Below are 19,448 nucleotides of genomic sequence, written 5' to 3' on the forward strand. Positions count from 1 at the left end.
ATTGTATCTTGGCATCATTTGACAGCCCTAGTGCCCGAGCCTGACAGCTAATCCATCCAAGCAGCCTTCTGCGGGCGTTGACTCGGGAACCTCGGTGGCTTCTTAATGAACTTCTCTGGGTTCTGAATCGCACCCGGATGCCAGAACTCGTACTCCATCCAACCCTGTTCCGTCATTTGTTCCTCTAGAGCCTCGACATACTCTCCTAACTCGGGCTGCATCGGAATGACGCCGTTCTCTAATACGTACTGATCCCACAGCACAAGTAGTGTCTTTAGGATTTCTGGTTCTTGCTTAGCAAGATCATTGACCTCGCCCGGGTCTTTGTCTAGGTTATATAGTTGCCACTTTTCGGTACCCTTTGGTTTGGGGATGAAAACTGCCTTCCAGTCTCCCTTTCTGATAGCACCACGGCCGAGAAGCTCCCACCCTTGGACGAAATCTTTCTCATGAACAGTCTCGTCTTTTCCGTTGAACCATTTGGTCATGGACTTGCCTCTCATGTCGACCACTTTTCGACCTTTCCACTCCGGTGCCGGGTGGGTCAGGCCAGCCATCTCAAGAATAGTTGGTCCCAAATCCATGACAGTGGCAAATATGTCCGAGATTCCCTCTTTCTTGAATTTCGGATAACGCACGACAGCAGGCACGCGAACTCCACCCTCGGTCGGGTATGCTTTGTATAGACGAGATGGTGCAGTGGCGGCCATCGCCCACCGTGGACCGTACCCTTGGAATGGTTAAATAGAGAAGAGGACACGCAACGCGAGTAGGTCACTTACAGACAAAGGAGTTGGCATTTCCAATGTTCTCGAGGCTGTTGTCGTAATACTTCTCGAGATGCTCGAGAAGTGGACCGCGAATCATTGGATATGCCTCATATGCCGCGCCCTCTGCGCCGTTGTCGCTGAGAAAGATTACAAAGGTGTTATCAAGCTCTCCTTGCTTCTCTAGCTCGTCCAGTACCTTGCCGATGTTGATATCCATGGACTAGGCAAGGTTAGCTGACGGTTTCAGTAAGAACTCAAACAGGTAGTTACCTCGACCATGCCGGAAAAAGCCTCCATGCTTCTTGAGCTCTTGGCCTGCTCCTCCTCGGTCATGTTTTCCCATTCTGTAACCTCGTCCGCAACGACCGGGTGTGGCTGGACATTGGGGTCCATGAGTCCCAATTCGATCATTCGCTTCATCCTGCTCTGTCGCAGGGCCTCGGGTCCATCCTTGTATTGGCCTCGGTAATGCTGAATCAGCTCCTGAGGAGCCTGCAACGGCCAGTGGGGCGCTGTGAACGCAAGATATCCAAAGAACGGCCTCTCATCCTTCCGTTCTGCACGATTTTTCAAATATCCTATCATCTTTTCGGCATAGTAGTCCGATGAATACCAGTTGTCTGGCAGGCTCTTGAGGTATTCATTGTCCTCGAGGTGTACAGCAATATGTGAGGTCTGCATGAAACCAGGCATATCATTCTCCCTAGAGGGGATTAGCCAAGCGGGAAGCGGGAGTAGAGAAAGTCAGACATACGACCCTGGCGGCTGGTAGGCATAATGGTTGCAGCATCCCGCAAGCATTCCGACAGAACGCTCGAAGCCGCGCGCGGTGGGTGAGCGCTCCTTAGTCATGCCCAAATGCCATTTTCCAGACATGAAGGTTTCATAGCCACCCTGTTGCAGAATCTCAGGAAGAGCCACCACTTTCTCATTCAAATAACCTTCGTAGCCCGGCATCCCTACAACACTAGATTAGTACATTTCTGTTTATGGAAACGACAATGAGCTACGAACCACGCTGGGGCGCGGTAGATACCACCTTGCCCTTCCCAGCAGCTTGAGCTGAAGCTCTTGACCACTCGACCAAGTTCCCTAGACCGGCGATGTGGTGGTCGGTGCCAGTCATGACCATGGCTCTCGTAGGCGAACATGCTGCTGCGGCATGAAAGTTTGTGAACCGAACGCCTTCCTTTGCTAGGCGGTCAATGTTGGGCGTTCTGATTTCTCCGCCAAAACACGCGGGGTCCGAGAACCCCAGGTCATCTGCGAGGATGATTAAAAAATTCGGCCTTTTGGTTTCGGTCGCGATTGATGCCATGGTATTCTGCACTGAGTCCTGTTGCACGGTAGGAAGGAGGTCGCGTATGCGATGACACGATAAGTTGAGGGGAAAGTTGTGGAAAACACCCGCTTTTATATGTATTGATTATAACATACCCCTTTCGGAGTGCCCTATCCTTTTTTTTTCTTTTCATCTTCACATAATACCTGGTCAGGCCATTGAAAGAGCTTTCTTCCAATGCTTCCAGACCGACATGCTGTCGGATATCGCGCGATATCCGATGAAGCTGTTTAGTTCTTTACCAGCCCCAAGTGGGGCATTTGTGGACTAAAGTGCCGTGAGTAGCTGGCGAGATCTCCGAAGCTAAAGTCAATGCTCGGATATCGGGCTCACCTGAATTATACACCTCCCCAGATTCTAGACTCCATTTAACACAATCTGGGGCCCCCATGGGACGTAAGTTATGCTTCTAATAAGATGTTATACATCCGATGAAGCTGTTTACTTCTTTGTCAGTCCCAAGGGGGGGCATTTGTGGACTAGAGTGCCGTGAGTGGCTAGCGAGATCTCCGAAGCTAAAGTCAATGCTCGGATGTCGGGCTCACCTAAATCATATACCTTCCCCAGATTCTATGCTCCATTTGACACAATCTGGGCTCCATTTGACACAATCTGGGCTCCATTTGACACAATCTGGGCTCCATTTGACACAATCTGGGGGCCCCATGGGACGAGAGTCAAAATTCTAATAAGATGTTACATATCTCCCACCATCTCTCATGCGATCAACTGGGTTCGTCTTGAGCTGGAGATTTGGTTCTCAAACGAACATTATGGCTTTTACTTATTCACTAGGCAACTTCCGTGCCATCTATCTTGTGTCGCTTTGCTGCATCGGGTATGTGTTCATCCACCGGCTCAAGCTCACACAAACTCTAGAACGACGCTCTTACAAATCCACTACAGGTCTTTTTTGTTCGCTTATGACACTGGAATTGTTGGTTAGTTAGCCTTGACACATTATCGCAAATCCGGCTTGTTGATTCTGTTAGGTGGTGTCTTGACACTGTCGGCCTTTCAAAATGATTTCAGATATTCCAGGGCTGAAGCGACAAGCATCAATTCAAACTGTGTCTCTATCCTTCAGGCTGGCGCGTTCTTTGGTTGTTTTCTGATCTGGCCATTCACTGCCCGTTACGGACGACGCATGTCCATCGTCCTAGCCTCGTTCATCTTCAGCCTCGGCGGAATCCTCCAGGTCGTCAACACACACTCCATCGGTGCTTTCTACACCGGTAGAGTCATTTCTGGGCTTGGCGTGGGCGCCGCTACCGTCCTAGTGCCTATGTATTCTGCCGAAATGGCACCTAAGAACATGCGCGGTCAGCTTGGATCCTGCTTCCAGCTATTCTTTGCCCTTGGCGTGTGTGTCAGCTACTGGTAGGGCCCCTCAATCTCTCTGTTTCAAAGGCCTGAGTGTACGGCGCTTATACCTATCTATAGGGTCAATTACGCAGTCCAGACCCGTGTTCCGTCCAGCACCCTGCAATGGCAGATTCCCATTGGACTCCAACTCGTTCCGGGTGGTCTCATCGGCCTGGGCATGCTCCTCGTGAAGGAATCTGTCCGATGGCTAGCAAAGCAGGGACGAAACGAAGAGGCCTTGGCCAATCTTATTTGGATTCGCGGCGGTGATAGTCCTGAGGTACAGGCCGAATTTGCGGAGATCCGCTCTAGCCTTGACGAGGAGTCCCGCCTTACCGAAGGCGTCTCGTGGAAGGAGCTTCTGCTGCCAGTAAATCGGTTCCGTGTCTTCGTCATTATCACCATGCAGCTCGGTGTCCAGCTTACCGGGAACACATCCCTTGCGTACTATGCTCCGCAAATCTTCGCCGCTGTCGGCGCGGGCAACTCCTCTCTGTTTGTCACGGGGTTTTTCGGGGTTGTCAAAGTTGTCTCCGTATCTGTCTTCTGCATCTTTGTTGTCGGAAGGATTGGGCGAAAGACAGCTTTCATGGGCGGTGCGGCAGCGATGGGCATCCTAATGCTCATCATCGCCATCATTGTTGCGAAGGCCCCACCCACCGGTCAGATAACCGGCTCGTCTATCGCCGCGATCATTATGGTATACTGCGAGGCCGCATCTTACAACTTGTCCTGGGGCCCCGTGTCTTGGCTCTATCTGGGTGAGATATTCCCGACTCGCACTAGGGAATTTGGAATCGCAATCGGAGCTGCTGCACAGTGGCTGTTCAACTTCATGCTTTCGCAAATCACGCCACATGCTATTAACAATCTCGGCTGGAAGGCATTCCTCATGTTTTCAATCTTCAATTTCTCTCTGGTAGTCTATTCTTTCTTTATACTTCGCGAGGTAAGTTTAACAATCAGCATACATTTAGATCGCCGACTGATTGATTGCCGACAGACATCGGGTAAATCTCTTGAAGAGATGGAAGAAGTGTTCGGTTCGAAGCAAAATGCCATTGACGTTGAAGCTAGCCGGGCCAAAGCGGAGGAGTTGGAAGCTCATAAAATGGACGTCAATCAGACGGTCCGCCATGTTGAACGATAAGCGCATAGATCAACACTGCAGCCCAGAAAACGATTCCAGTGATAAGTAGACTATAGAGTTCTTTATTGCGCGAGACCAAAAATAGTCGTTAATAACGGTCGGTGCCTTCAAATTACTGCTTCCTAATGTGCCGAAATGCTCGTTGAAACAATCACCACCAGATTTTATTCCGACGTACTCTTCATCTCGAACCAAATATCTTTCATGTCCACTGCCTAGCCCTGGTGAGATCTCCTTTTCAGAATGGCGTATCATGTTGAAGTAGACGCGTACGCCGAGGTTTTGGACCTGTGCTAATAAACGTGAATATAGTGGAAGAAAGGTTTCTCGGACGTAGGATGCCTGGGTGTGTGATCGTTTCAATCTCCTCACGCTACCAGCCAATTTCATTGGCCAATATACTTCGAATCACTTTAGATCGTTGTACTCTTACAGAAGAAAAATGTGGTCAATCATGTCTATCACATGGACTAATTAATGGGTCAGTCGTCTTACATAGGGAGTGCAGGGCACAAAAATCCCACATTGCGTAGAGTTTACGAGTTTTCGATTCAATGATAGAGATATATATGGCTACAGAGCTCTCTTTCCCATCAGCGCTGTCCTAAGCGGCGGTAATCAGCGCCTTCATCATCAGGCAACGTATACATACTAGCCTCTCAATGACCTGCAGGTAGATCTACAGCGTTAGATATACCTGCTTATGCCTGATTAGATCTAAAATACGAGATACAAATTAGTGGTTAAAGAGGTCGGCTGGGTAAGTGAGGGGTTCAGCAGAGGTACCAATATTACGGTGTACGCGGGTACTATACTATTCAAAACCAACCTATATTTAGGTAGCATTCTGCTGGGATCAATATTTGACGTGCAATAGGTCGGCAGTGCCCTCATAGGTGAGATGAGACAGACTGAATTTTTAGAGGCCGGTCCAGAACATTTACCCGTTCTTCTGGGGTGAATCTGATATTATCCCGGAGAACCAGTATTAGAGGTCCAAGTTGACCAGTCTGGACCGAGTCGAAATCGTTGTGAATGTTCATTCCTTTCTCGCGGACATTTGTTTCAGGATGATGAGGCTGGAAGCGCAATGTAGCCAAGAGACAGACAGGATGCTTGGTGAGGATCAGGACGACGACGACGACGAAGCGCCAAAGCTCCATTCCCCGGCTCATCTACCTTAATGGACTAGTATATGCTGACGCTGAGGCAGATCATGGTGGCAAAAATATTACTAAAACGCTTTGTTCGGCTTTATTCTTGTCCCACTGTTTGTGACAGTGATACTCGAGACGGTTTTGCTTATGAGAGGCGATACTAGCGGCTTCAAAAGCCACTATGTCGATAGCTCAAAAACATATCGATAGCCTGCGATTCGCAGAGAGTGACGAACTCTCAATAATAAAGAGAAAGAGGACTACCTAGAAGCCGTCCTTTGTCTATTCGAAAAGAGATCCATATTCCCTGACCGCTCGTCGATGTACGACGATATCGTCTTTGTGCACCAACATTCTGGGCAGGCTGGTAAGTGCAGTCAATTATACCGAGCATAGAAAAGTTTGTAGCTGATTGATTCTGTTCAGCCTACGAGGACCCGTCCTTCCTTCTGTGGCATCAATGGTTCATACACCAATTTGAGCGCAAACTACGGGATGAAGACTCACCATAGGTAGCGTTTCTCTCTCCTCTCCTCTCCTATTTCCACGGACCTACAGTGAGCAAAAGCCTGACTTGCTCTCAAGATAGTGGGACTAGGCCTTGGTTTGGCAAGATTTACTAACTTACTCTTTAAGTGACTATTACTAAGTATCTAGTATACAGTTCGTCACACTACGCTTATTTGTTAATTACACTTATTGTAAGGCTATTGCGGCATTGTTTATTAGTCTCTTGCTTGTGTACACCAATTTCCATCTCATTCTATTTCCTCTTCCATGGCTGTTTGGAAGGGTGGTGCTGTGTGCTGTCTTAGATAGACAACTCAAGAAAACAGTGATTTAATTTACTATAAATTAACAACATTGCAGTAAACCAGCTCCTCAACACACGGATCCAATACCATTCCTTACAGGCTATTATAATAAAACAACCAGAGGATTAAAGAACAGGCAAGAGTTAGTCAAAAGAGAAACTTGACTTGCATGTGTGTATAAATAAGATGGAATATGGGATTATAGTTCTTAGGTATTAATAGTGCTTCATAATAGGCTAACACAAGAGTTGGTGTACCTATAACGCGTGGTTCTATGCTCTCCGCAGCTGTTTGTCCTTTGCCCACATCTAGAAACTAATGCACTGGCGTCGACATGCCAATAATGCTCTCAAAGCTCTCTATTATATATCTCCAAACTTTCTCTGTTGTCCCGTCCTCTCTAAACCCTTTCAGTACTAAGAGCGCTTTATCAGGGAGGATCTCGTTCTTTGGCCCCACCGAGTAGACGCCAGAGCCTATCTCCCCCGTACTACCCCGAGCCAAAGGTAGACCTTCCGATTTGTCTGAGGAAGTGGTTGGTCCCCTTTTTCTCGGTGAATAAACTCTGCTTGTTGCAGCAAAGACGTGTCTCTCTCCAGATTCGGCCGGAGGTGTGGCAACCAGCGGTTTGAATAAGCTGGAAACCAAGAGCATGACTTTCAAGCTGAACCCTTGCGCATCTCGAGAGATGCCACTATCCACAACACCAGGGCACGTGTGCACAAAGCTGACATCGGGTGCCTCCTCGGACAAGTGCTCCAGTGCAAGTGTCATCACAGAGGCTAATTGATCGCGAAATTGAAGGAGAGGAACACCAACAGCGAGAATATTATCAAGGTCAATGTCACCCTCACACGTAGCCGCTCCAACCGAAACAACACGTTTGAGCCCTTTGGCGCGTTGTATTAATGGGAGGAGATTTTGGATGAAGCGGATTCGGGTATGAATCCCGAGAGCGGCAGTCAGAGGAAGTCCATCTGCAGTGGCTAGCATTGCTATTAATCGCGGCTCTTATAGCACAAGCGTAATGCACTTACTTGTCTTGAAAGCCATGGTTCCTTGTGTCTGAAATAGAAGATTGATTGAGTCTTCTTTGGCCATTATCTGGCGACTGACACTATCGACATGCTTTAACTGACTGATGTCGGCTTTTATAAACTCAAAGCGGCATTCGTGGCCATGCTCAGTACATTCCCTTATGATACGGTCCGCGGACTCTTTCGAGCGACCAATAATGTAAAATCGTGATCTTGGTACGTATTTGCTCAAAGCTTTAAGCGTGTACTCACCCACGCCGCTGGTTCCTCCAATGAAGACAGCAGTGAGGCCAGAGGGAAAGACCGAAGCAACTTTGCTGTTGAAGGTTCTGATAAGGGATAATTCAGTCATGTCAAAAGACAGTTCAAGCTAATATGCCATGAATTTGTAGTGTTATCAATGAAAACTTAGGAGACGTAAATGGATATGTCAATACTGCTTGGCTCGAGTCTTTTTATGTCTGTTAGAGGAGCGGACACCGTGAGGTAAGAGGCTAAACCATTCCAAGCGATACGAGCCTAAATAGGAAGTGCGGCAATACACTAGTGACCTAGACAACGAAACGTACCTGGATACAAGATAGATCCTTTGGTGCCTGGAGATAGTGCATGGAGATAATCCAAATTCCGAGATCGCAGTTAGATGCTATCACACCCGACAGAATCTGAGATAGGGATCAACAATCAGTCACTACGAGGCCTTGCTCCTCTTGCTACCTTGAATTGAACATGTGTGACATCTTCGGTCTAATTGCAATACCAACTGCTATCTCACCGTTAACCCAAAAGCGTCCTTTGGGATATACTCTAACAAACCCTCTATAGAAGCCCTAGCTCGTTTCTGAGCCCACCAACCCTGCTCATGCGGTAGCAGTATTTCAACGGCTCGGTAAAATTGGCAAAGCATGGTTAATGCCTGAGGATCGCCATTTTGTACCTTTGACGCAAAGGCTCCTCGACATAGTATTGGAAAACTGAGAATCGACCTAGTCAAGTCTGAGAATAGGACGGCCTCCAGAGTCATTCCGTGTTGCGCTGTCTGAACGGAAACGCAGGAATCGAGGATGTTGATCAGGTGAGCAGCTTTTGCAAGCCGTTCGTCATGAGGATGTTGTGAGATCCTATTGTCTGAGCCACTCGCCTTCAAGGCTCTTCCAAGGCTCATACAAGGGTCTTTTCGAAGATGGGGCAGGAAGACTGACTCCTCTAGATTGCCAGGCCAGCGAGGTAGAACATGTAGAAACATTCCCTTTAAACTCGAGGCGAATGTAAAAATGCCATCTCTCGCCGGGTCGTACACCTGTACTCCGTCAGGCCTGGTACGACAGATTTCAAAATCTGTCCACACCACGTGCAGTAGAAGCAGAGAAGTGGCTATGAAGGCATCAATCTGAACAGTACCGAGGTCCCGTTGCAGTGCTGCATGAAAACTTGTAAGGCACAAGCCAAGATGGCGAGCAGCAACCATGTTATAGTCATTGTTCTCCGAACGAAGGAATGCAATATGTCTTGCCGCTAAAGAGAGCATGATATTTGCCAGGAAGTCAAAGTGGAACGACAGAGGAATACAGGAACGCCACACATCTGGAGTCAGAGTAAGCGTCGACACCGTGTGCGTTAGGAAATGGTGGAACAACTCCAGATGTACGAGGTTTACACCAGCATTGGTTGACCCAACTCCCGGTAAGGCCGATTCAACCAGTGGTTTTATAGCCAACGAACTTGTCTCATACTGCAACCGTCGCTTGCTTCGACAAAGCTGGCCTCTTCTAACGCACCTGGAACATGGCACAGATTCGTCGCACTAGCCTGGCGTTAGCCTTAATGGAGATGCAGGATTTACTGAGTATAGAAGAACCTTGACTCGACGCTGTTTGCAATTTTCGCAGCCTGCTCTAGACTTTTGACCGCTCCTCCGCTGTCTTGTCAAATTATCAAAAAGGCCAAAGGGTACCTCTTGCAAAATATGTGATTGGCCCTGGGACCCCTTTGAGAGGAAAAAGGTATAAGTTCGATCGAGAAGTTCTTTTTGTGTAGTAGCCATCTTTATTTAATTTGACTGCTTTTGTAAGTTGTTGCATTTTTGTATGAAGGCAAGAAAAAAAAAGGCCAAGGTCTTAAAGTTATTAGTAACACTAGCTTCTTGTAACTAAATGTATTCGGATATAAGAAAAAAACTAAAAGGAACTATAATAATAAAATATTTATATTAGATATTCACTATTAGAAAGTAATAGATTTATATAGAAGAGCTATATATATATCTTATATTTAGTAGCTTCTAGTGTACTAGCACTATTTCAACATTTAGCCATAGTCTAAAGACATCTATTACAGTTGATCAGCCATACCAATAGTTACCTCTTAGGTCACGTGACGCTGACTCCACTACCTTAACTGAGTCAAACGCAACTGTTTGACCTTTGGCCAAGTCATTTCCTCCTCTCCTCTTACAGTAATATCTCAAACAACTGGAACATCATTAAACCAGGGTTGGAATACTGACAGAAAATTCAGTCACGATGTCACTCGAGGAAGAGCAATCCACACGAGAAAAGAACAAGCAGGTGGTGTCTGAATACACAACCGAATTCTGGGGCAATGGTAATACAGATGTTGTGGATAAACTTTGCGCTGACGACTTTGTGTCTGACTGCCCCTTACACGGCCGAAGGCAAGGAAAAGCTCAAGTGAAGAAGATGATACTGGATTTTAGAGAGGCAAGCCTTTACCTTCAACCCCAGCGAGTCGTCATAACCAATATCGACCACGAAATAACTAACATTACGACAGGCTTTTCCCGATTTCGTAATCCATGCATATGGATCAATTCCCATGATAGCAGAAAATGACTATGTGGTGGTACGCTGGATTGGTGGCGGCAAACATACTGGTCCTGCGTTCGATGACCTGCCAATCGGCCGGCTCCAAGGCCAGAATACGGGCAGGGTAATCCAATTCTCTGGCACAACAATTTATACCTTGAGGGACGGCAAAATCATCGAGGAAGTGGCCGAGGAGGGTGCGCTGACTGCACTCCAGCAGCTGGGAATACTTAGCAGTGCGAGCACTGCTGATTGAAAGACGAACAAACAACAAGCCCTGATGCAGGCATAGAGTGACCTAGTTTGTGGGCTGGTATCCATGAATTTGTCATAGATTGTTGTGCTCCTAGAAGTCCACTAATAATTAGTCACGAAAGTGTTGAATGACTAGTTACTAGATTACCGCTTTCGGAGAGCACCTAAACACATGAATTTTGATCAGTCAGCTTCTTGGGACTGATTCATATGCATTCTAGGGCATTCCATGGAAAATTCAGCATTTGACTCAGGTGTAATTTATAAACTCACTGAGACAAGAACTACCCATACAACATCCCTCTGTCTTAATTTGCCGTCGAGAATGAGATCTGATACCCAACCCGATTCATGGATCATGTTTTTGCACACGCGGTAGGAGTCATCACTTCTTTAGGATGGTAGGCTCATTATATTCTATAGCCCTGCGGTAATCTGTCATCCAGCAGACCTAGCCGCTTTCTCCACATTCATAGCAAAAGCCAAATTTCAACAGCTTCATCGCCATCGCCCTGGATGGCTTCTCCTACCAAGATCATAACGACCAGGCCTCTCACACAATCAGTTTGTTTGTCAAAGTTGAATCCTTAAACAACTGGACTCATTTCCATACGGCGATGGAGCGAATCGTTGAATCCCGATTTAACACCGTCAACGGGGTTCAACCAGGGGACTGCGTGACAGGAAAAGAATCTTGGCCTCTAAGGTACTTGGTCCAGCTTCTACCAAAGTCATGGCAATTCCAAATATGGTGCAGCATGACAAAGGCGGGCGTTGGGTTGCTAAAACTTCCTCTCTCGAAGAGACCCATGAGTTGTCTTGTAAAGTATATACGCTTGGTAGGGACAGAACTCTCAGCAGCAGCAATAAAGTATACCCAGGCTAAGCTATTTTCGCCAGGGGCATATGGGGGTATGTGTCGAGTAGTATCCTTTATTTTAATAAGGACGTCCTCAAGATCAGGAGGCAGTGTATCGTTCATTACATGATAAAAATAGATATAGCAGGCGTACTTGATGGCCTCGCTTATCGACTTGAAAATTCGAGTCAACTTATCTCTGAGCGTGCCGGTAGGAACAGTAAGGGGAGTACAGCCATGCTGCTCACGTATGGCAAATCGCTCGGTCATCAGGGGTTTTGCATAACGGCGTACCCTATCCAAAAGCATCAGCCCTGTACACCATGGTTCGGGAATCTTACAACTTACATGTCAAGTTGGCCAAGAAGGAAAACTTCCATGTCTGAGTGATGCGTTCGATGCGTAAGAGGAACAGACCCACAGTTTGTTGCATCTATCCACGACGTTACCATGCCGAATAAAAGATCAAATTGGGGTCCGCCATTCATCATATCAGTGATGAGTAGGAGAATGATGGTAGCCAAAACGGCTACTCTCGTGTCACCATTAGGATCATTCGTCTTGGACATTTCAGAGAGTTGCTCGATGGCCATTGATTGAAAGCCCAGGGCCAGCGGCAAAAGCTGGGGGCGCTTGAATCGCATATGATTTGCTGATAAAGCCAGTAGGGCATACCGAACCATCTCTGAATCCCATGCAAGAGGAAGCATATGGCATCTGAATCCATTTGATGGCCCGTCGAAGACGACAAGGGTGGGTGCGATATTTTGAGAGACTTTAATCATGTCAGAATGAAGTCAAGAAATAAGGATGAGAGCGCGTGTTAAGCAAGACCAACAATTGTAGAAGAGCATCCTGGTCAAAGGATCGACGAACTCTAGGTTCAAGGGGGTCGAAGTGGCTACACAGGGCCCTCAAGGCCGAATATCCTTAGTGCACTGGAGCTGAAATGCAGAGCCCTGCATGAGATGTGACTTACGATCGCTTGGCTTAGAGATGCGTGTTGGTTGGTAGGGAGATACACTCGCTGAGTGACTGGCCACGCGTACTCCAGGCGCAATCTGGCCGTCAAAAGCCTCGACAAGGACACTCACACTCATATTGCCAAGGCTTGGAGCGCCATTCTTGGCTAAATCTTGTGAGCACGGCTCATTACTATCTCCGCTCCGCGTATTTTCATGTAACCCTCTTAAACGAATAATTTCCGTCTCGAGGTCATCAATGTAGTCCAATGTCCGCTGACGGTGATACCGCTGGGCTCGGCGCACCTGGTGTCTGCGCCTACTGTAATCTGATTCGTATAAGGCGCCTTCACCGATCCTTTAGCAATTAATGAGTGACAATTGATGTACATTACGCACCCCGATCCGTAGCGACCTGATCTGTGGTTTTGGTACTCCGGGCGAATGCGGTGCCCAAGATACGGTGTCTCCGCTGCTGGATTGACTCTCGCTTGCGCGATTTAGTTTCCTCTTTTGCATTACTCTTGTAGTGAGACTGATCGCTTCTATTCTCCATAGCCCTCGTGATTGACAGCTACCAATTGTTGACAATGGGAGTGGATGAGGTTTACGGAATCCAGGAAATACACCATGCATGGGTGGCGGTTGATTTCAGTTCGTGACGAATCAATGGCACGCTGCTGATATAATCAAGTTGCAAACTAAACTTAGTCTTTAGTGCATCCCAGGGCTCGCCGAAACAAACTACAACAAAGGCGTTGCAGATGGGTGGCCACACTAGTGGCGAATTATATCCATAAAGTTCAGCAAGCTTAGGCACTGTGTCGCGCACTCTAGAGAGAGCAAAACAGCGTACCTATGCTAACTACGTGGGCTTTTCGCTGCGTAGCATAGTAGTTAGGCTGTAGTCGACTAAGCAAAGCGCTACGAGTTCGATATGTTGTTTGCTGAAAGCGAGGAAAAGAAATCCGGTCGGTTAGAGAGCTTCAGCCCGCGAGACATACCCACTATCGAAGGTAATAGAGGTGATAGCTGATCAACCTAATGAAAAATTCTACTTCTCTTAGTCATTACTAAGAAGGCCCTCGCAATGGTAGAGTTAGCGCTAACCAGCCTTGCGGAACCTCTATATAGAAACAGTGTGCGAAAGCCGCCGATATTCTCGTGGTAACGTATAAAGTCTGATGTCAACGGTAAATTTAGCTTAAATAAAAATATCAACTCTAACTAGTTGCATTGTCAAGCTGGGGGGTGTAAGCCATCGCTTTATGCTAAACTCGCAAGTCCACGCTAAATGTTGAGGAATCCCATTTTAGTTCCCGAAAGAGACGAAACATGGACATGGGCATGGACATGGGTGGAGATTAGCGTTGTCGGATGTCGAACGGCGTGTCATTTGCTGAACTGTTTCCGTTCCTTGCTGCCGCGTCTGGTTGTGGGTTGCTGGCTTTCCGAGTTGCAGAGCTCCTCGCATCAAAATCTGTTCCAAGGGGTATGAGCCTTTGCGACCTCGCAATTGCATGCACAATCCAGCTAGGTATATAATTTATCAGCACTCCGATTTTGTCCGATTAGGAATATTTTATCCTTTCCCACTAAACTACCCAATGCAGTCAACATTAATAGTTCCAGTTCGTATTGCTAGGACCAACGGCGAGCAGCGTCATTATTGCCTTACTGCCAGATAGCAGCCTAGTATCAATTGCCCAAAATAGTACTCAACAATGGCGGATGACGTGAACTTGCACGTTCTCTACTGCTGGGCCTCGTCGTCCGGCTTTGTGTAAGCGGAGACTCCGTGACGTACGGAGGCTGATGAGATTCGCTGAATCGGACATCTTAGAGCCCAAAAAATATAAATACCGAGGGAACGGAGAGTCACGCTTGCTATAATAGATGCAGATATAGAACACGCACCACATAGTAGCAAATCCTTCAATCCATCAGAGCCAAAGCTTTCTTTGTTTCAGCTTAAATTTCTCGACACACTCTACTCTACATCATGCAGGCTTGGCACCATCACCCTCCTGGCGGCACGGAGAAGCTCAAGATCGTCAAAGCAGACATACCAGAGATCGACGATGATGAGGTCCTTGTCAAAGTCTACGCTGCAGGTCTTATCTGGATGGAGCTCTACTGGCAGCTCTACGAGAAGGAGGACGGTACATATAAGACCCCTATCCCTGGAGAGGACTACTCTGGGGTTATAGTAAAAGTGGGGTCAAAAGTACCGGAGGGCCTTAAGGTTGGCACTGAAGTTATGGTCTTTGTAACTAAGGCCTTCTCCAGCAAGCACAGCACGGACGGCGGCATGGCTGAATATGCCAAGGCTCATTTCTCTAAAATGATCCCCAAGCCTCAGAATCTAAGCCACGTCGAGGCTGCATCGGTGCCACTTGCCGCTCTTACCGCATGGCAGGGCTTGTTCGACCACGCAAAACTCAAAGCTGGCCAGACCCTACTAGTTGCCGGAGGGACGGGTCCAACTGCCATCTGGGCCATCCAGATGGGCAAAATGGTCGGAGCTCGAGTTATCGCCACGGCCGCGTCTGAACAAAGTTTCAAGCTCCTCAAGTCGCTTGGCGTAAACCAAGTTATAAACTACAAAGAGGCTAAGCTAGAGTCTGTTCTTGCTTCAGAGAATGTCGATGTTGTCTTCAACGCCGTAGGCGATGAAGTGACGAAGCAGGCCCTGAAGGTTGTTAGCGAAGACGGCATAATTATCAACATCGTGGACACAACGGTCGGGGATCTGAGCAAGGAATCTGTGAGGGATAGCTTTCGGGAACCTTTCTTTAGAAAGGAGGACGGACGGACGGTGGTTTTCTTTATTGTTGACATGAATGTACAGCAGTTGACGGAGATTGGTAATTTGCTTAACGAGGGCAAGCTGAAAGCGGTCATCGGCGCCGTCTATGATTTTACCGATGTGGTGAATGCCTTTAAGCAGGGCGAGACGGGCCACGCTCATGGGAAGATTGTGGTAAAGGGGCCTGGTCTGTAAGAATTTACTACTGGCTAAGACCAAAATTAAAGTCAATAGATATTATATTACCTACGAATTCACTACTATGTTATATTTGCATTATTTGTTTATGTTTTTCGCCGAAGACTTGCTTTGTTTGACTTTAGTTGTGTGCATTCCTTCTATTTAATGTTTACAACTGGGGTGTCGGAACAACGTAACACATTTTCAGAAAGGCTTCGACAAGAGAGGACTGAGAATTAAAAAAAAAAAAGAAATACATAATTTCTGCAGGCTATACAAGCTTATCACAAGGGTGGAAGCAATGCAAAAATCGGTCGATTCAATAATTCTTCAATATTAATAGGTTGGCACAGTTGGACTATAATGTGTTACTAACTCTTTAACCGCCTGAGAAATCAGCGCTAAAACTAATTTCTCTACTTTGTGAGCGATAGGCCCACTCCTAGCCTAGGTTGGCTTGCTGTCGTCCAGAAAGATTACGCTTTGAGCCCAACGTCTTTATATTCGTCGTCGTAAACCACTAAGGCGGCGACTCCACCCTTCTCCACAACATCTGTATCCACAATCATCGTCGCTAGCAGCTTGGCGAATTCCGTGGCACTGTCGTTTTCGCTGACCTTGTGGTGGCAACCTGGGGCCTCAAACCAGCTTCCACCCTGCTCAACCATACGAGTCGGCCCGTCGTTCATCTTGGTGAGTACCGTGCCCTCGACGACGAATGCACATACAGAAGCTCCTCCATGGCGGTGAGGAGGTGTAGAGCCGCGGGGAGGGTAGGTAACCAAGAGACCGACGCTAGATTTTCCAGGGCAGTTTGGTAGCTGATTCTGGTATACAAGCTCGACGGTCGGAAGTGGTCGACTGCCAATATATATCAGCCGGGTGTCATCAGATGGGGCAGCGAGCAAAAGAGTTGTATTAAGTTCTTTGGCTCTGCTAGCTTTCAAGACATACCTTCGGTCATATTTGGGAGGATCGGGTACAATCTTGCCTTGTTCCATGCTGAACTGTCGCGTTTCAAGGAATCACTGGACTATAGTCTTATAGCTTTGCCGAATAATCTGTGTTAGATATCTATGGTTCTTATATACCTTTTCAAATACCGGAATAGGCTTATTCAGGGCTCTACTACCCCCACAGCCCAGAAGTGAAGTTAAGTCGGAGGCGCTATGGTGTGTTGAGCTGCGGGGGCGCTGCACGGTCAGATTGACAATTACTCATAGTTACATGACTAGTAAGGAATTGAAAGGAGCCGTGGACTATTTGATTCCTCATCCTACAACATAGCAGGGTTCCCATAGCTTCTTCTGTATTTACGCTTGCTTGACTATACGGCTTCCGGTAACCAGGCCCTCTACAGCTTATTGAGGCGCCCCACCAGGTTGGCTCAAGGCAGAGGACTTAAGTTAAGATAATGCACCTCAGGCTGATTGGCCTGCCAAAGCTTGAACTAGCCACCTATAATATGCAGATGAAATCAATGGGCAACGGTTGGTAATATAAAGCCAGCTCTTTTATATACTACTTACTGGTTTCTCTTTTATTCTTCCAGTTGTATGTTTTCTATTAATTAGATAGCCTGGTTAGAAGCAAAAGCTAGTCTTGTAATAAATTGTATACTAGATAGTTAGTATAGGGCTGCCTATCGGATGAAATAAACAATTGTCCAGAGACAATTTATTATCGCGTGGTACTCATTAACATAAATACAGTACGTTGTCTTTTAGATAATATAGAGTAATATTTACTCCGTTACTCAATGTCAACTATCGCAGCCAAAAGGCTGTCCTCAAGCTTAGTCCATCCAGACTTTCCATAAAAACTTTCCAGTAGCTCCTCTGCCCTCTTGCCAGGCTTTACCACACTCAAGTCAAGGGCATCATCCTTTGGTGGGTTAGGAACCTGTCTATGTGGGCGGGCTTTGCGAAAGATGGCGACTACGTCAGTCCATTTGTAGGGAACTCCGCAAGCAAAAATTCGCTCGGATGTAACCGCTGGGTCAAGAAGAGCGATGACATGGAGACGTGCCGTATCTCGCACATCCACATACGATTCTATCATTGTCAGTACCCCGGTTTTACTTAATCAATGCAGAACTCACGTGAGGGCAGCAACTTGAAAGCTGTATCGTCATTCTCAAGCAGCTTGCGAGTTATACCCATAGTCGACGCTTGTATGTTGGGGGAGAGAATTTGACCAATCTAGTCTTGAGATTTAGTAAGAAGAAAGAGAGATATTGATGGTTACTTACGTTCATGCACGGTACAACCGTGTTCATCTCGAATTTGGGTTGACTATTCTTGAACCAGCTCCAAGCTGTACGTTCACTCTCCAACTTAGACGCTGCGTAGACTATAAAAGGCTTTTGTTCAGGTGGCGTGGATGAGCTGTAAGCTGCTTGAAGCGCTACTTCATTCCAAGTCTCTGAAGCACGATTAGATCCAAATTTGCCAAGGAAGAGTGTTCTTTTAGATCGCTATGCATACCCTCGGTGATGATAACTTCCTGGCTGGGATTTGCGAAATAGGCAGCACTTGACGAAGAGGTCAAGACAAATCGTTTGACAGATAGCTGCTTCGAAGCAGCCCCAAGAATATTTTGAACCCCTTTTATGACGTTTGGAATGACCTCATTGGCGTCAGGATTCAGGGACGTGTCAGTAGCCTGTCTCAAGCAATTAGTTTCTGTCATTATTGATATCATATGCACCTGTACCTGTACTTACAACGTGTACTATTCCTGACACTCCACTCATCGTGTCGTCAAGGGCGCCCTCTTTTTCTAGCACAGGTATAATGGCAGTTTCGAAACGATTGTTGCCGAATTTCTTCTCAAAAAGTTCGTTGAGCCACGGTTTTGGGGATCGCACAGTCCCGCGGACATTGTAACCCAGCTCTAATAAGAGATCAATAATATGCGAGCCAATGTAGCTGTTAGCGCCAGTGACAAGAATCAGAGAGCCCTTCGGGATAGCGTAGATCTTTGGAGCCATTTTTGTTGTTTATGCTTTGATAAAGAGCGATGTGCTTTCTAGAACTGTGTGAGCGTGCGTCGATTGAAGTGATCCGTTGAGAGGGTGATATCACTCTTTTATAGGCATCCAACAGTCGTTCCAGCTATATTTTGTTGTTATAAACAATACCGCTCATAATAACAATAACATATCCGATGTAGCTTATAAATATTTACAAATAGAGTTAGTAAATATGAAACATATCTCCATCTATGGAGTTTCGCGACCTAGAGCTCTGAGTCCCATTTCTTGTTTTACTAGTAGTCCTTGCTGATAAGTCCCGCGATACATGCTACTATTAGATACAAAGCACGGAGGGCCCGATGGCCGACGGCCGACGGAGCGAAAAGCCCAGCTCGGTCCGACAAGCAGGACGGAAAAAGTCGCCGGGATCTAGTTTCCCTTGTCAAGCGAGCTGGAAAATAAGAGAGTCTGTAGAATCAATTCGTGCTTACATGGGGATAATGATTGCAATGTTACTAGGACTTGAGCTAGGTTGACATGTGCGTATTATGTGCTTCTGTGTGCTGATAACCTTTTGTGTTTACCCTGTAAAGTGTTCCACTCCACAGATCCAAGTTGTTGTTTGACTGCTTATGTAGGTAGTATTAGACTAAAAGATCGGGTCGGCTGCTCGGAAGCTCCGTTGGAGCCGCCGGGTTCCGTCTGAGCTCTTGCACTAGCACCGCAAGGTTGTAGATGTTTTGGGAAAATGAGTAGCAGTAGGATTATAGGCCTAGCGACTGTTGACTGTAGGGGGCTTCGCTATCAATAATGCGATGGAAGTTACTAATGATCATTGCTGCATAAATAGAAGGTAGATATGGGACTGCTCCCGTATTAGCACACTTCATAGGCTTGTCAAGTCAATGCTAGATTCGGTATACAAAACACTGGTAGACACTGAGC

The 19,448-nt window shown here is 46.9% G+C and overlaps 8 protein-coding genes across 8 annotated transcripts; 3 read left to right on the forward strand and 5 right to left on the reverse strand.

Annotated features, from left to right (window-relative positions):
- Positions 1-47: 47 nt before the first annotated feature.
- Positions 48-2,088, reverse strand: TGAM01_v210441 (arylsulfatase; the record flags this gene model as incomplete). The annotated part of the gene is made up of 5 exons (XM_018809676.1): positions 48-730; positions 783-990; positions 1,041-1,473; positions 1,525-1,729; positions 1,785-2,088. 5 exons carry the CDS (start codon positions 2,086-2,088, stop codon positions 48-50), a joined length of 1,833 nt encoding a protein of 610 aa, XP_018657078.1.
- Positions 2,089-2,831: 743 nt separating this feature from the next.
- Positions 2,832-4,627, forward strand: TGAM01_v210442 (hypothetical protein; the record flags this gene model as incomplete). Its single annotated transcript, XM_018809677.2, has 5 exons — positions 2,832-2,950; positions 3,019-3,053; positions 3,105-3,492; positions 3,556-4,426; positions 4,481-4,627. The coding sequence occupies 5 exons, from the start codon at positions 2,832-2,834 to the stop codon at positions 4,625-4,627; spliced, it is 1,560 nt and encodes a 519-aa protein (XP_018657079.2).
- Positions 4,628-6,914: 2,287 nt separating this feature from the next.
- Positions 6,915-7,988, reverse strand: TGAM01_v210443 (hypothetical protein; the record flags this gene model as incomplete). Its single annotated transcript, XM_024550799.1, has 2 exons — positions 6,915-7,585; positions 7,637-7,988. 2 exons carry the CDS (start codon positions 7,986-7,988, stop codon positions 6,915-6,917), a joined length of 1,023 nt encoding a protein of 340 aa, XP_024404451.1.
- Positions 7,989-10,158: 2,170 nt separating this feature from the next.
- TGAM01_v210445 (hypothetical protein) lies at positions 10,159-10,717 on the forward strand (the record flags this gene model as incomplete). The annotated part of the gene is made up of 2 exons (XM_018809679.1): positions 10,159-10,386; positions 10,430-10,717. 2 exons carry the CDS (start codon positions 10,159-10,161, stop codon positions 10,715-10,717), a joined length of 516 nt encoding a protein of 171 aa, XP_018657081.1.
- Positions 10,718-11,377: 660 nt separating this feature from the next.
- Positions 11,378-13,093, reverse strand: TGAM01_v210444 (hypothetical protein; the record flags this gene model as incomplete). The annotated part of the gene is made up of 4 exons (XM_024550800.1): positions 11,378-11,870; positions 11,924-12,350; positions 12,555-12,884; positions 12,937-13,093. The coding sequence occupies 4 exons, from the start codon at positions 13,091-13,093 to the stop codon at positions 11,378-11,380; spliced, it is 1,407 nt and encodes a 468-aa protein (XP_024404452.1).
- A 1,446-nt stretch (positions 13,094-14,539) lies between these two features.
- Positions 14,540-15,541, forward strand: TGAM01_v210446 (alcohol dehydrogenase zinc-binding domain-containing protein; the record flags this gene model as incomplete). Its single annotated transcript, XM_018809681.1, has 1 exon — positions 14,540-15,541. One exon carries the CDS (start codon positions 14,540-14,542, stop codon positions 15,539-15,541), a length of 1,002 nt encoding a protein of 333 aa, XP_018657083.1.
- Positions 15,542-16,002: 461 nt separating this feature from the next.
- Positions 16,003-16,527, reverse strand: TGAM01_v210447 (cupin 2 conserved barrel domain-containing protein; the record flags this gene model as incomplete). Its single annotated transcript, XM_018809682.1, has 1 exon — positions 16,003-16,527. One exon carries the CDS (start codon positions 16,525-16,527, stop codon positions 16,003-16,005), a length of 525 nt encoding a protein of 174 aa, XP_018657084.1.
- A 751-nt stretch (positions 16,528-17,278) lies between these two features.
- On the reverse strand, positions 17,279-18,518 carry TGAM01_v210448 (NAD dependent epimerase/dehydratase; the record flags this gene model as incomplete). Its single annotated transcript, XM_018809683.1, has 5 exons — positions 17,279-17,580; positions 17,628-17,727; positions 17,778-17,950; positions 18,013-18,190; positions 18,252-18,518. 5 exons carry the CDS (start codon positions 18,516-18,518, stop codon positions 17,279-17,281), a joined length of 1,020 nt encoding a protein of 339 aa, XP_018657085.1.
- Positions 18,519-19,448: the final 930 nt, after the last annotated feature.

Source organism: Trichoderma gamsii, assembly GCF_001481775.2.
Source record: "Trichoderma gamsii strain T6085 chromosome Unknown Scaffold_63.2, whole genome shotgun sequence".
Classification (NCBI taxonomy): Eukaryota; Fungi; Ascomycota; class Sordariomycetes; order Hypocreales; family Hypocreaceae; genus Trichoderma; species Trichoderma gamsii.